At 37.8% G+C, this 17,197-nt stretch overlaps 1 protein-coding gene across 1 annotated transcript in view; it reads left to right on the top strand.

Annotated features, from left to right (window-relative positions):
• Nucleotides 1–309: 309 nt before the first annotated feature.
• Nucleotides 310–17,197, top strand: part of lekr1 (Leucine-, glutamate- and lysine-rich protein 1) — a 45,864-nt gene continuing 28,976 nt past the window's right edge. The window contains exons 1-2 of the mRNA XM_088913499.1: nucleotides 310–389; nucleotides 5,055–5,269. Of these exons, the coding sequence (XP_088769625.1) occupies nucleotides 342–389; nucleotides 5,055–5,269 (263 nt within the window). The 5' untranslated portion in view covers nucleotides 310–341. The remainder of the gene's footprint in view (nucleotides 390–5,054; nucleotides 5,270–17,197) is intronic.

Below are 17,197 nucleotides of genomic sequence, written 5' to 3'. Positions count from 1 at the left end.
CCTTCAGGAAACAGCTGGATGAGATCCTTGCATCAGTGAACTCCTAACTCCCAAACCAGCCAGATGGGTCAAATGGCTTCCTGTCATTTGTAATCATTCTTGTATTCTTACGCTATAGACCAAAAGGTTTACTTTAAGTTGACAGTGCAAAATTATACAATCATACAAACATTATACAATCAATTGTGAAAGGTGTAGTACATGTGAAACATGCAGGGTAAGGATATTTTGTTAACCAGGCCATTTAGTATCCAAGAAATGTGTTTTGTAATTTTGATGGAATGTACAGTGTTTGTGTTTGTTTTTTAGAAGGGGGGAGACAGCTTATTTTTTAAGAAGACATGGAGAGACACACACCAGTTTACCCCTTACCACTGGAAATTCAACAGGTAAATTATTAATTAAAATTGTGTTCTATGATCTCCTACTTCTCTGTGACCCCTCAGAATCCAAATATTCTGTACACGAAGAAACCTGTGACACCCAGCCTGGTTCCAGCCATAAAACTAGCTTTAATACAGGCCATTAGTAGCTGAAAATACAGAGTAAATATTCTCTTGTTTACTGAGCCATACCCCCTCCTCCCCCCAAACTATAGTGGGATTGACCACTTTCCTATTGTGTTTGTGTTTGCTCCATTTGTGCTTGTTCCTGTTTCTTATATCGGTCTTAAATTACCATCACTCTGTAGATCTCACTGTCTCTTCTATCGAGCTACATTATTGAAATATCAGCGAGTCAGCATTAAATACAAACCTCCACCCTTGATAGGATATACTTCAGCCACTGAGGCAAAAGTCTGAACATTATGCTAAGTCACAAACAGCAGACAAAAGCAGGTTTTCTGAACAGCAGTCCTGTGGTAGGGAGATACAGAGATACACCGTCTCTGTGTTCCAACTAAGTGAGTTTATATATTATTCTGCTAGATTAGAAACCCGCTGCCCAGCTCCTAGATAGCCGAATTCCTTCAGCTTTAATGCAATCCTAGAATAATGACAGAGTAGAGACCTGGAAAAATATTAATTGGTAAACATGTATTAAAATAATGGGTCTAATGAAGTCATCCACAGTTCATATTTAACTAAATTCAAAAGACATTGTAGCTCTTCAGGCCCAGGGCTAAATACCCTTTGTTTCAGTTATTTAAAAAAATATATATTTTCTTGGACCACTGCAAATCTACAATATTAGGAATAAAGGGGATGTGATTTGAGATGGTTTTAGTATAATAACAAAATGCTACCCTTCTTCCTCTCACTGCATTGCTGATGGCTTTAAGGAGAACCCGTGGTTGCTTATAATTTATATTTTATAAGAACGTGGGTAGATATCTCTTGATCCCTAGCAGGAATTAAGCACTAATCTGACTGAGCACTGTGGACAAAGCAGTTGAGTGGAGATCTCGTTTCCTTTCCACACAGCTATGTAAATAATGGATTATGAAAACCAAATGGAGCACAATTTGCCTTATGAGACCAGTGGAATAATGGCGATGCACGAGTTTGTAACCTTTACTATAACATTTTTAGTCCTTAACCCTTAGCAGGCACCTAGCTCACTGTCAGTCTGCAGGGATTCTACACGCAGGTATAGATCCAATGAATGAAAATGGAGTAAAGCTTTTAATTTTGTCATTATAATAGCCATATTCACCATGCTAAACAGATGAGTAGCTTAAAACAGAATGCCTGTATGCCTGTTACATCAAATTAAGCTGTTTCATGTTGGGGTGCTCTAGCAGACAATGTCCAAAGTGAAATGAAAGGTCGCTGAAGAGGACTTGACAGTCTTTTTACCAATATAAAATAGGAAATAATCAGAAAGGAGATTCATCTGGCCATTTTATTACCCCCCATCGCTAAATCCGTGAAGCAGTAAGAAGTTTTCTAACATGTGACATGCAGAGCCAAGAGCCCCAGATGAGCGTAATCACAGCATTTGGCTTATGGTTTGCTGAGCACAACAGGGGGTCCTTATCTCTTTAAAAATCTAGAGCGCTCCAGTCACGAATTCCACACACGAAAAATTAATTTAGGAGACCGCAAATCTTTTCCCTTTGAATCGCGACTGAAATGTTTTTCGTGCTTGGCCACGCTTCAGTTATGCTTTACCAGCAGTAATGCCGGCCATCTGAGTGTACAAGCGAGCAGGCAGTTGTATGGCAAGAGCAGGGAAGTGGCTTTCACTTTAAATTCAGATCATTGAACTATAGAGACTGTTTTGGAAAATAGCTGATAAATGCTTCTGGCAGCTCAATCACCTCTGCAGTATTTGAAGAGTTGCTCCTTGAAATCTTTAACTGGGTTTGAATAAGGATGGGGGATAGGGAGAGGGATGTGTGTGATTATACAGTAGCAGTGACCCCCTTCTGACACTGTATTTAAAGTGTAATAGGTTCAGTACATGTGGCTGTGCTAGGTGCTTATGATGTTATCTCTGGAATACGTGCTGATTCTTAAATGAGAGTAAAAATACAACATATATTCTCCAGCCATGTCTTTGTTGTTTTTTCCTCTTTTATAAAAGCAACTTTAAAAGTTAGAAGTCTCCTCAAGTCTAGTGTCAGACAGTTTTGGTGATTTAGCTGGCAAAGACTCTGTGCTTAGGAGATATGTAACAATCTCAAAATACCCCCTTTTAGAAATTCAGCCTTTCAAAGATCTATTTAATTGCAAGTATATCAACAAAAGAATGGCACCCCTTCATTTTCACATATTAAAGTTACTTCTTCCAGAAAAAGCGAAGGGATTAAAAGACCAAAATACTTATTGGCTGGTAGCTGGAGGTTGCTAAAGGTTTATCTTACTGTTTAAAAAAATAATTACTGTTAATAGTTATGAATACCATATTTATTCACATTTGGTCCTTAGTATTTTTTTATAGCTAGTTTATATGAGTGAAAAAAGCATAATTTCCATAAGGGTTATGCAGCCTTTTTATACATTTTAGAAGTCGTATGAGCAGACGTTTAAAACCGGAAAAAAAAACAGAAGGCTAAGGCATGACAGGGTTAGTGCACTATGTGTATCTTAGGTACTTTTTATTACAAAATTTTCTTGTTTGAACGTTCAGAGTTTTGGTCTAGTTGTGGAGATCCTTGCTCAGCATGTTAGCAGACTCAGGTTAAATGTCCCCTTGAACTTTCCCCTCAATCACTCCCTGAACTTGAAGACGTGTCACAAAGCTGTTTGACGTGGAAATCGTTATCATTGTCAAGGGAAACCGTGTTCATATTTAATCCCTAAGGTGCTTGGTATCGGAGTGGATTCATGCAACCAGGAGCAGGTTCTTGTCCGCACACAGTAGAGGGTCACATGTCACTGTGGAGGGCCGGGCAGTTCCCTGGGGGTGAGGTGTGAGTGGAGGAGAGATGCACAGTGATTTCACCTCCGCCCCTGGGAACCACACGCTTCACTGGTGACTGGCAGGCTCAAGCAGGAGCTAGTGGTAAAGGAGCCCGAGGTCATCCCAGGCCGCCTTCTTTTCTCATCTACCTGGAAGACAGACCTTCTTTGTTTCATGTAAGAGTACCATTATCGTTAAATGCTTCACATTGGCTTACCTAAATATTTGTGGCGGTTGTTTTCGTGCACTAGAAAATTTACCCTCGGTACTCTAGCACATCTATTAGTTCAACACGGCTTCGCTCTCTCGTTAGGAAACAAATCTGAAGATGATTCTTATTTCGGTGAATGAAGCGAAAGGTTAAAAGGCTGGGAGAATTCCCATGCAGCTCAGAACATCTGTTGACTCTTTACAACTATGAAGGGAAATTACAAACATTACCTGCGTTTCCAGTGACTAAATAATACATATTTGCAGCTGCACTTAAACTTAACCACCTTTCGAAATCCCCTTTCCTTCTAGACGCTGGTTGAACTTGGTTGGGTTACCTTTCCCTCGTGTTGAAAGTGTAAATGCAAATGCAAGGAGAAGTAATACAGTCGACTTTGACTGCAATTGTTGTTGAAAAAAGAAAGTTTGGTTCTAAATGTGTTGAGCTCTTTCTTTTTCTTCTTTTTTTTTTGTGACAGCCTAACATGGTAGGAGGATATAATGATTAAGAGCTAAATTAAAACCATTACACATAAGATTTGAAATGTTGGAATCCCTGAAATCATTTTGCCAGTTCCTCCCACACACAAAGGAAGGAGAGTGCCGTGGTTGTTAAAGTGTTGTTAAAGGCATAGTGGCTCAAAACAATCCTCAGATCTGACTGTGCATTTCACGTTACAGCGTTAGAACCATTTTTACCACGACTGGAAAGACATGCCTTTTACCTGTTCATAAAGATCATCGCTACTGCAAAGGTGTGACAAGGTGGAGTAATAGGTGTGAGCTCTGGACTCCTGACAGGAGGGTCTCAGGCTCAAATCCCTGGTTGGGACACAGCTGCTGCATGCCTGACCCAGATTGCTCCTGCCAGCCCAGCTGTGTCGATGGGTTAGCAAGACTCGTGAGGACTGATAGAATGATAGAGTGATTGTTATCTCTGCAAGTCGCTCTGAATGAAAGCATCAGCCAAGACAATAACAAAAATGTTTCATCTGTGGGAGAACAAAAATAGACTCACTCTAAAAACTGCAGACTTCTACATCTTCTACATTTTATTTTAAATGTACCAGGTTTCAAAGCTCAGCCAATAAAGGCATGAATTTCATTAGCTGACTGCAACCTGGTTCACTTGCTGAAGGGTCTGAGGGACTCTTTAGTGTGAAACATGGCAAATGGCTCTGTTTCTGAACAGAAACAGCCTCTCACCCTCTTTTATGAATACGAGTCAGGTTGATTAACAGGCTGGTCCAAATTGTTAGGATTTGAAGACAGGCAGTTCTGAATTTTTAGCTTTTGGTAATGTGGAGTTTACTGAGTTGTAGAGTGGAAACGTTGCGATGGCCTAATTTACTTAAGGGACCAAAAAAGTTTCGAATTGCAATATTAATATGCAGTGCTTGGCATTCATCTCACTAAAAGCTTGCTCTGTTCCGTTTGTTGGCACCCCGTCCCCTGGATCCCATTCATTTTCGTTTCATTTCCGTATTGATTTTTAGATGGATCATAACGAGACCGTTTGTAAGTACTGCGGCGTCAGCTACCTGATCCATCACGAGTTTCAGCTGATGGAGGAGAAAGTGAAAGCGATGGAGGCGGAGCTGGAGTTCTACCGGCGCAGCGGCGAGCGGGAGAAGAGGCTGCAGCAGGAGCTGCGGGGGGCGGGCGCTCACCTGGAGCAGCTGGAGACCGAGCGGCGGCAGCAGTCTGAGAGGTTGGGGTGTGCTCCTGCACGGCACAGAGCCAGTTAACAGACGCAGCCTGCGTCCGGGGAGCGTTCGCTTCTTTTTCGCAGACAGGTTGCAACACACAGGGTCACCTGAGCTGTCTCTCTGCATTTCACGAGCCTTGAATATGGCTGGCAGGACTTTTATCTCAGGGTTAGTTGTTTTCAGGTGTGATGCTTCAGTTTCTTAAATTAAAAAAACAAATCTCGAGTGCAGCCTCGGGGCGTGTTTTAACTTCAGTTTTTTTTTTTCATATTGTCAGCTCCCATAGCAGCATTAGCTTATACGAACTGTGTTGAATTTGCTAATGGAGAAGCCGAGCACATAAGGGATGCGCCATTTACGAAATTTTCGTTTTTCAGTTTGTGCTAAAAACTGCTGTAGATGACAGAAATGATGAGAAATATGTTATATAATGCACGCTGAACATTGAAAGAAGCTCACAATTGTATGCATTCTTCGTAGAAACTAAAAATATACGGATATAATCAATATTTCGATATAATGAGTTTAGTGTCATTTTGTATAAAAGATGTTTCATGACAGACTGTGATACATTCAAGTGATATGGTTACATAATCCTTCAATTGCCTTCTAAGTGAGAGAGTTGATTGGGCACAGATGATGGGGTGACTCAATCTGTTAATTAACGAGGTGATTGAAAATGAAGGATGGAAACAATGAACAGACCGATGCCCCGTTTATCACACCACTTTAATGCTATTTGTATGTTGGAGGCTGGACACAGACAGCTGTTTGTAACCTGACGAGATTCGACAGTGAATGCGGGCTGTAAATGATAGATCACAGTCTGGGAGACTACTGAGTCACAACACTTTGCCAAGATCTGTGGGGAAGTCCAAGTGGGGTGGTGTGTGCAGGAGTCACTTGTCTCTAAAGAGCTCTACTTGTAGCGATTGATGTCAGCCCATCTGCACGATTCGAGTCCTGGGACACGACGCGATAACATTCCAGGACGACAAAGCACATTCTCAAGCTGCTCGTATAACAGTGGCCTCTGTTGCAAGACTATGACATTTATGTTGCTGATGCCCTGCTCTTCTCTCAACTTGACTCCTGTTGAATATGTAGAGTGAGCTGGGAAGACAGGTGGCATTTAGTGATCGGAGCCTGTTGAATAGGCATGTGCATGCCCAGCTTTTATGAGAGGAGTGGGACAGAATACCACAAGACACCACCTGTAACCTGGTACAAAGCAAGTGGCAGCCACAAAGCTTACTGGCCTGTGACTTTTACTGGAGACACCAGCATGTGGTTATGTTGATGACAAGTGTTAATCAGAAAAATGCATTTACTGATTTCATGTCTGCTCAATAAAATGTCAGTGATCCTGCTGCAAAAATGACTGTCATTTTCCTGATATCTATGTGAAATTGTCACTGTTATAAGTGGTTTCTTTTGATTTTCAGAATATAAATATCCTGTTGCTTAGTTATTTAGTTTAAGCAAGCTTAGTTGCTTAGAATATTTTCAGTAGCTAGCATTTAGTTAGAACAGAATAGTTCACATCTACAGTAGATGTGAACTATTCTGTATTGTGCTTCTTTTTAGTGTACAACATTGAAAAAAGAAATATAAAGCTAAGGGATTAGACAACCACTTAAAAAAACATCTGCATGAAAATGAGCATCTCCAGGGACAGGAGTCGTGCCTGGAAAAAAAAGTCTTCCGTTCCTTTTCCGTTGTGGGAAACTCTTTGGTATCTGTTGTTCTCAATCCTTTGTTCTGGCAGACAGGGAGCTGTGAATGCGTTTTTTTCCAATAATCCTCTGCACCCACACATTAAGTCACATGACTGAGTGCTCCAAGGGATTTTGTAAACATAAGCTCTCAACACTAAGCATGAACCTTTTTGGAGAGTGAAGCATAGTATGCCTAAAATTATCACGTACGCAAGCAAGCAGACAATTTCATTTGTGCAGGCAAATTTAAACAGATTATGTAGAAAATATCTTTGGTTTCTCCACATTGTGTAGGCTTGTTAAATATAAAGTGTTACCAAAAATAATTGTAGAGCAGTGGTGTTAAGATCGTTAGAAGTTTAATTTTATTCTTCTGCTTAATGAGGACAATCTGTCTCTTGAAAAGTATTTACAGTTTTATCAATCTGTGCCGCTGTTTGTTCGAAAGACTAAGGTTTTGATTGTAGCATACCATTGCTACTTAATTAACTTAAAAGGACCGTTTCTAACTCTAGGTGTTCATATAATGCAGAGGTAAGGCCTGTATATTTATTGGAACACTGCATTATATATTGTAGCGCATGTTATGTCATCTCAGACTATAGCTTTTTATTTCAGCCAAAATAAACTGCAGTGCAGTGAAACTATTGCTGATGTAAAAAATGCTTTAAATTTGGCATCAGTGGCCCCCAAATCCACTGAATCCAAATAACGCTATTCACTTGCACAGTATTAACTTTTTTTTAGCTGCACATGCTTAACCATCCCACCTAGTGGGATTCATCAAAAAATAAAACCTGCTGCAACTATATATATATATCTGAAATAGCACCCTTTTCAAATTATGAAGGGAACTGTCACCAGTAATGAACAAACTTCCACCATGCACTCAGTGACAATGAGCCATGACATTATCATTCATGTCTCTAAATCTAATTCCAAAGTATAATTTGGAATTTACTGCATTCCCTCTATATTATTATATGTTTGCAGGATAGAGGGGTTCATGAAAGACCAAATGCGAAACACATGGAACATGTTGATAGGTTTCAAGTTGCTCCTTTTTTCAAGTCAGAAACTAGCATGCAATAAAAAATAATTACAGCATTAGAAACAACAAAATTCTTAAAACCAATGTAAGTACAAAATGTCTTATTTAATCCCCTGTATTCAGAATAAAAATAAAGTCCTTTAAAAGGGGCTTATGCAAACAGTGTTTCAACAGGATTTACATCAGCTTTGGCCATGCTTTGCAAGTTTCAAATTAATTACGGCTGAGAAAAAAAATCGTAAAGAAACCAAATAAGGTTCTTGGTGGTGTTGGCATCTCAAGATAAGATCTTAAGATTTCTCATCTGTAGGTTTCAGCTTTCAGTGACAATCATAGGAGAGTCAAAGCAACAGGAAGCTGATGAGAAGATACTGTGGTGGTTTTTTTATGTCCCCTATCTGTTCACACAAACTGGTGGGAAAGTCTTTCTCAGCTGCAGTGCTGCTGCTGTAGTTGCCATCTTAGTGAAAAAATGAACACAGATCAAAGAGGATGCTTTCAAGTAGAAAGGAAACGATGTGTTGTCAGATTTCAATACACGCCAGCCGTGCAGCTGCAGAAATTTTAGGAAGTGGGAGATGCACAGTGTCTCAGTTTTATCTGAGCCACAAGGGTTGTCTTGGTTCTGCATAGGAATATTTATATTTAAATAGTACTTGTGACTGTGATGATGAGCATTGACTCATTAGAGCTTTTACCATTCTGAAGCTTTACCACTGTAAATCTACCTTGCGAATGTCACCTTCTAGGTTTCCATGTTTGTATCATGCATTCGCCATTCTTTTCCAAGTTTTAAATCTGATTTTCATGTGCCTTACGGCACTTTCCACTTCTTTAACTGTGCTGTGTCTCGGCAAACTTCCATATGTGTAAGAAGCTTCTCTACGAGGCAGTTGTGCCACTGTGATCTTGTTTTCGAATCTTTTGCAGCTTTCAGTACTGAATTCATACCAGATTAGGCTGTGGTGTGGTATTCTCGGTTTTAATTTTCTAGTTACATTTCCACTCCATAAAATAAAGAAGCGTGTCACCTTATCAAAAAGAGATGTACAGGATGACATCTGTGGGGGAGCTTGCAAATATGTTGTGTTGCAGAGTTTAAATTACACTGTCTTCATGCATCTGTCATTAAACCTGCTTGTAAAAGTCTGACTTTGTAAAGAACAATGACACCAGCCCTTTCTACCCAATGAAAAAAGAGTTGGTTGGATATTTAGTGGACCAGCTCTAGAGGAACAGGCTTTCACTGTGCTCCCTTTCCTAGACTTTCCTAGCTCTAATGAATTTAAGATGATAGGGATCTTGATAGATCTCAGAGTTACAAGCTATGTTAAGACTCGGCCTGGTCACCACTGGGATGGGAGACCTATAAGGAAAACCAGTTTGCTGCTGTAGATGGTGTCAGTGGATGAATAAGTGGTAGCCTTCCCTCTGGGTAAGAATTTCCAAACCAGAACACCATTGTGATGACTGGGGATACTGTGCTACAGGAAATGCTATCCTTCTGATATCCCATGGCACTGCTCATAAGACTAGAGGTGTTATGGATCTGTCTTACAGGGCTGCTGGCACGTAATGGTTGCCACATGCTACCCAGGTAGGACCACACTTCAGTGGAGGAGGATGTGGACTCACTTCTATTCAGTATGTCAAGTCCTTTGGGGTGGTAAGCACTTTCTAAGTGCAACTAGTTATTATTATTGAAAAAATCTCATGCCCCATGATTGCATTACCTTAACCGCATAGTAAATGAAGGAAAGGCCTTCTTGAACTACAATTACTTGAATAGTATTCTTTTTCTTCACATACTGTAGGTTTTTAACATCCTTTTTAATTTGTTTCTGCAGTGAGCCACATGTCACATGGTGAGAGTGCGCTTTTTCTCACATCGTAAAGCAAGGGAGCTGCTGCACATGGTTATTTCACATCATGATGTTATGAACTGGCAGTCGTTCAGCTGGAAGTGCTGTGCTGGGGTGTTGTTTTTTGTTTTGTTATTTTATGTCTTAATTGTTCCTGGCTTGAAGCTTGATCATTATTGCTCTTAATGTAGCCCAAAAACAGCAGTGTCACTGATTAATTTCCAACATGCTAGCTGATGGAAAATGAAGAAAGACCTGCGTTCTGGATGGTGTTGTTGACGCCTTATAAGAACCAGTGATTTGGATTCCAGGTTTTGTCTGATTTGCGCCTCTGACTGTGAAGTCATTTGCGTATTAACTAACGGAAATCTCATTTTGTGAACATGTAAGAACATAAGAAAGTTGCAGACAAGAGGAGGCTGTGCACTACATCTTGTGGTAGATTATTAGCTAAGTGAATCTAACAGGTCATATAGGCATTTTTTTAAAGAGGCCCAAGATTAGGCCTTAACCAAAAGGAAGTTTCCTTTTTTCTGTCTTAAACCAATTCCCCTGGGTGTCCCTATCTATACCCTCTTTTTATCTGTCCATACATGTCAGTCCCCTGAGATTAGGCATCATACTTTAAACTTCCTAATTCTATAATATCCTTTTTTTGGTGTTGTAACTAAAGCTAAACACAAAGACCCAAATCCCTTTCATGAGTAGCTTCCTGCAGCTTGGAGTCGCCCATGTGATGTGTACAGTGTGTGTTAATTCTTCCTGTGTGGGTCACTTTGCCCTTATCAACTTCATTTTCCAAGTGTCTGCCAATCCACGATTTTGTCTAAGACTTTGTGATTCTTGGCTTTTGTTTCTTTTTGCCACCCTCCCTATTACTGTATCATCTGCACGTCTGCTATATGTATCAAAATATAAATCGAGGATGTAGACGAGGAGGACCAGCAGACCTAAAGCAGATTTTTTTAGTATGCCTCTTCTCGCCCTGTTATAGATTATGAAGTAAGACTGATTGCCCTATAGGTAAGTGCTTCAGTTTTGTTTCCTTTTTTATGAATTGGGGTTACATTTGCAGTTCTCTAATTGTGAGTACTTCTTCCATTCCAAGTGAGCGTTTAAATGATTTAGTTAGGGGTCTGTGAGCACCACTCTTTAGTTTAACTGTGACCGGAAAAAAATGTGGTTTAATATGAATTCATATAGAAACATAACAAAAATGTTGTCGGTGTGTTGTTTTTTATATCTTGGTGGCAGTGGATTTTCAGATAAAGAGAATGTGAATTCTTGAAAGAACTTTATTGTAAATTACTGTAATATGGCGTACAAATACACAGACATGGCCTCTTGCCCTGTGATGCAGTACAGGTCTGTGATCTTGAGAATCAAGACTTGTGTTTGGTTTACACAGACTGTATGCAGTAAACATGGATACATTAATATTTGAGATATTTTCTTATATACAATAGATTCCTGGCTTTACTTGAGACCATTCATTGTTATGTTGGAAAGAGTACTTTCTTCCTTGCATTGTAATATGAAAGAGCTGAAATTGTTGAGATACTTTGGGACGCTTTCTATCGAGAAATACTGAATATTATGATATTCGTGGCAAAAGTCAAATTTTCTTTATTTTAACCAGGTAAAAAATAAGGAATATGGTAGACTTTGGATTTAAAAAATATTTAAGAAATTAAAATGACAATTGTTTTTGAAAATGAGATTTTCACATTGCCTTTGTGAATAAGTATTTAGTTTTTTAAGTAAGTTTTTTAAGTAATTAAGTAATAAGATATTTGTTACTGTTTGTTCTTTGTTGTTTTAAACAGCTACATCGCTATAGAAATGAATCTGATTGGCCCCTGCCACAAAAAAGAAAAATGTGATTGGTTGAGGTGATCAGTGCTTCTGATTAGGAACAGTCGATCATGTGTTTCTCATAAGTGTTTGTAACAGTCTTCCTTTTCCTACATTGTTTTAAGACAAGCATGTACAGTATGTTAGTTACACTCATTCTTTAAAATATGTTAATATATGTGAACTTGTAGGGTTTAATCCTTAAATTTTTTAAAACTAGTCAGTGAAAAAAGTTTCAAGGAAAAATGTGCATTTTGTAGTTCTACTGCTGCATTGAGCGTTTCATTGTTATGCTGTACTGCCCAGGTCTGGATCATGCTGAAACTTGACAGGGTGAGGGAAGGGTTCCACGCTTTGCTTGCAACACATTTGAATGCTTGTTCAGCACTGCTCCTGAAAAGGAAGTAATTACTTTTTACAGGGATTATTTTGGTTTCCGTATATTACCTCTAGCAACCATGCAAACAGTATTTTATATTAATATATGTGTGTAAATAATCAGAGCAGGATTGTCAGTCATTTGTTCATATTTTGTTAACTACATTGGGCCAGCTTCTTTCACGGGAGTGTGCAGTATTGTATTGTAGGTAGCACACACTGTATCTTACACAATAATGGCCAGGTTACAGGGAGGCAAAGTGTTTTATCATCCCCGATGTGCTTGCAGTCATTTTTCATTTCCATTTCCAAGGATTTCTAGTACACCTGTATGTCCTGAACATACATGTTAAAATCTAATAATCACTTTCCTTTTTTTTTTCTTTTTTTTTTGGGCAACTCCTGCAGTATTACCTTGAAAGGAACTTGGAACTAGGATGAAGAGAAAATAAGCATTTGTGCGTTGAGTTTTGCTGACTTTAGCTGATCTGAAACCTCATCCAGGTCCCTTGCTGGAAATCAGAATGCTGGGTGAAATTTTGGGGAATTGACTTAAACATTCCAGTTATAAGGGGAAAATAATAAAACGGCAATCATTTCATTTTAAGGTTTTTTCTAAAGGGCTCTGTACAAGTAATGCTATGGGAAGTGATTAGAATATATTGCCTTGTTAATGCTAAAGGTGCTTCTAGGTTAGTTCCAGATGAGACTGGAATACTAAACAGTGCTTCAAGAACTAACACATTTACTTTGCCACACATTCAATGTAATTGTTAAATATCTATGTCTTTTAGTTTGATCTTAATAGAGTGAAGTTTAAGGATGAAATTATCTCTGAAACTCCATGTTACATTTCCAAAGCAGCTTATTAAAGGGAACTGTAAGCACAGCTGTTTTCAAATGGTTAGTTTTAAAATGTTTTTTATTAGTTAGAATACATAGTGGGAGAAATCGTGCTTTTTAACTAGTCAAATTTGTTCTGTTTTGGCTTTATTTGTGTTTTCAATTCATTAGAAAAATGCCACTGCAAATAATTTCTTTGGCTTAGAAAAACAGGGCTTGTGTGTACAAATACTGACTTAGACAATTTCATGAAAACATTTTATTTTAAAAAGCTAATGAATAGTGAATGTTCAGAAAACAAATAGTTGGTCTCATAAGTACAGAAGAAACTTTGAAAAATATTAGAGACATTTTGATTACAGTCACGCTGTGCAATAGCACGCTCAACATCAAGAAAAAAAAATGTTTAAATAATAATGCTGCAAAATGCATTTTTCTTTGAATGTATGTGACTGGTTATCAGATAAAATACCACACAATAGAAACCTGTAAAGAACGACGCTAGCAGTGTCTAGCAATTATGGATCAAATAGGAGTTTGCATTTGAATTCATTTGAATAAACATGACTGTCTCCCCTTTATGTATTTATTTTATTTGTTTGGTTTCCAGGAGTGATGCCATAACAGTGAGCACAATCATCTCATACACAAAGCATACAGAACAATCCACACTTAGCAGCTTCTCATTTGGGAAATAGCTTTTGTTCACACAAATGTCTGTTTCTGTTCTGTTCACGTGTTTTCTGCAGGAGAGTGAGAAAATAACGTTTGCAACTCTAAACTATATTTATCCTTTTTAAAAAGTGAAACTTATACTGATCATCTTCTTTCTTGTGTCACTGTATTATTTCATAAGCAATTGCACAGTACATGTACTACAATATGATGTATTGGAAGATCCAGTGTAAATGTCTGTTTCTAGTTCTGAAGATTAAAAACAGTCCTGTTTTTTGCCACTCTTCACTATGATGCTGAAAAAAGACGTTACCCACAACGATAATTCACATAGACCTTGTCAAAAAATCGCCAAAATGAAGTCTGAAGTTTCATCAATAATTTATTGGAGTCTGTTAATGAAATGCTTCATTTTGCTTACAGCAGAGACAGAAACGCTTGAAAAAAAAATGTCTGTCATATAATTTAATGATCTGACCGAGATGTTTCTCATTTTAGGTTTTCTAACAAATTTGCAGTGCACACCACAATTAAGAATAATGGATACTTTACATGCCTCCAGATACCTGCAGTGCAATATCTTGTCTGTTGTCGTTTTGGCCTGTTAAAAAATTGAAAGTATTTATTTTAGCTGCTGGAGTGAATGCGACTGTAATTGTCTGTAATTCAAAACAGATTCATGTTACCTTGTTTTTCTTCAGAGTGGGGTAGAAATATTAACATCCAATACAATAGTTCCTCCCAGCAGCTGATCTGGTCTGGATTTGCCACTTTTAAGGACAGATGGCAAGCAGTGAGAGGCCAAGTGGAAAATATCAAGCATTTGTACAAGTGAATAGTATTGTGTAGCATTAAGGCAATTGGTACTTTCCTTTTAATGATACAGTAGTTAACACAGAGAGAAATACTGTGTTATTTTTCTTTGTTAGAATGTGAGATTTATTTAATGTGTATATTTCTATATTCTTAATTTCAATTTGAGACTTTTTTTCTGGGGACAAGAAACATTAATTAAATGTTGCAAAGAGGGCATTGATATTTGCTACAGGTTTCTACACGTACAGAATCATGTCTGTTTTGTTTCAGTTTGATTTGCAGGTTACTAGAAGGATCAGTTTATATAACTGTGGCAAAATAATACTCTTTTAATTATTTAGTCATTTGGTCATTTAAATATATTAGATAAATGTCATGCTGGCCATCTCTTCATGGTAAGTACCCTCCCAGCACCCAGAAAGAAAAACCAGAGCCTTTTGTTTTAATTATTCCACCAAATAAAAAAAAAACTGGCATCAAAACCTAGTTTGTAATTAGGAATTGTCTAGTAGGAGGACTGTTTCAATGTTTTTGTTTACGGGGTGCAGTAAGAATACAGGAGAATATTAATACAGAAAATACAAAAAAGTTATCAATTAAAAGTTATCGTTTTAAAGTTATCAATTTTAGTTTTAAACCCCTGTGTGGTTTAAGAAATTGTAGATATAGTTGTAAACTTAGATGGTAAAGATGTGGTTGATAAAAATTGTGGTTAACTTAATTTAGTCGTTGATGACTTTTTTTTAACTTAGTTTTAAATCACTGGCTCATACTGTCTGCAAGCACAACCAGCTACTGAGCTTGATCCGGTGTCAAGCAGAGTTTTCAGATTCTGGTGAGGCTGACAAGGCCTCAGTCAGGTCTAGTATGGTTTCACTGCAATCTGTATACATACTGTTTCTAACAAACATACAGTAGTTACCTTGAACCATAGTTACATTGTGCTGTTATATAGATGCTAACTTGCATGAGAAAAAGACTTAGAATAGGTGGAAAGGTAGGAAAGTATTGTTTTTACTATGTGCTATATTTATAAAAACCTTGCCTGCTCGTTTTGATATTGTGTTGAGAAAGTACATACACAGTGATCATCTTCTCTGTCACTTTACTCTCCATAAAAAACAATAATCCATTACATTAACATACTGAAGTCATTTAGCTGCAGATTTATAATATACTATACAAGTATATTAGAGTATGTAACGTTCACATCTAAGCATTTGCTTTTTAATGCCCTGCAATTAGCATAGACTATGAGCATATAATCTAGCATAGATTATTCAGTTGGAATAGTAAAAGGATGGTGAGATTTGTTTTCCATGTTGCTATTTGGATGTGTGTGCTAGTATCAAAACCTCACTTAAAGAACAGTAAGGACAATTTCTGTAACACCCCCAAAATGTTTAGTATCCCTCATGTGATTGAGTACAATACAAGCTGTCTCGTGTATAGTAAATGCTATAGCGCAGAGTACAAGAGCAACGGTTTTCAGCCCTGCTCTAGTTTCTCTGCACTGCACTTGTCTGCTGTGAGTAATAATATTGACAGTGACCAGACCAGTGTCTGCCACTGACCACAATGCTTGCCTGTGCCATGGCTCTTGCTGGCAAGCAAGTCTTTTCTTCCTGCTGTGAACGCCTTTGAATATGAATTGTGAATAATTTGTTTTTTTGATTAGTGTTTCTACAACACAAACGGTGGGTCATGTTTTATAAATCAATGGTGGCAAAAGGCTTTAACTTCCTGTGTATGTTTTTTTGGTTTTGATTTTAAGCCATAAATGTTCCATCTCATTGTCTTAGAAATAATAACTATGGAAAACACATTATGAACCAAAATAAACGCAGGCGTTAGTATGAAACAATACAACGTATGAAACATCACAAATGACCAGAGTATGACATTTTTATTCACCATATAGTTAAAGTCTATAAATACAGATTTTTTACAAAAATTGTACATTGTACACGATGCTGAATACGTCCTTTTCATGTGCAATCCAATTCACCAGTGTATAAAAAAAGACTGCTGTGATTCTGTGATTCAAACATCTGACTTAACCACATGGAATAAGTGTCAGGTTTTCCAACATCCTGTTTTGGCTTATGATAGCTTTGGAGAAAGAATTAACTCGGATCAGATAAAATGGCATTAATTCAATCCTGTCACTTTTCAGTCATGTGACAATTCACAAGGTCAAGCTACAGCAAAATAAGAGATTTCGATTAGTGTATTAAGTATGGCTTTCTTATCTTGGGGCTACGTCAAAAGACCCAATCCTTAAACCCTATTAACTTTCAGGGTAATATGATTGATGTACTCAATGAAATGAATTGGTCATGTAAGAATTATTTACAGCATGCCAAAAAATACTCAAGGCATTAGGGTTAGGTTACATAGGTTTCAGTGGTGCAGAGCATTTTATCTTTCAAAAATTGCAAATGACTGTTTAACAGATCAGGCCCTATATTCAAACAATTAGACCTGTACATCCCTATAGAAAGCACAGAAAATGTAAGCATATTTCAGATGTTGCTTTTTTGTTTTTAGAAGACACCGTTCAGGAAGCTTCATTCCTTTTAAAAAAAACATTTGCACATTCTGTATCAAAGAAAATATGCTAAAAAAATGAAAGTATCTGTTTTTACATTGAAATATAGATTAAACACCAGTAGCATAAGCGAGACAAGCTATTTCATTTTCCTGCATGATTTTCCAAAGTAGAAAATTGCC

This window comes from Atractosteus spatula, chromosome 4, assembly GCF_055471065.1.
Source record: "Atractosteus spatula isolate fAtrSpa1 chromosome 4, fAtrSpa1.hap1, whole genome shotgun sequence".
Classification (NCBI taxonomy): Eukaryota; Metazoa; Chordata; class Actinopteri; order Semionotiformes; family Lepisosteidae; genus Atractosteus; species Atractosteus spatula.
The sequence above is the reverse complement of the archived record's forward strand: the minus strand, read 5'-3'. Positions and strand labels throughout refer to the sequence as shown.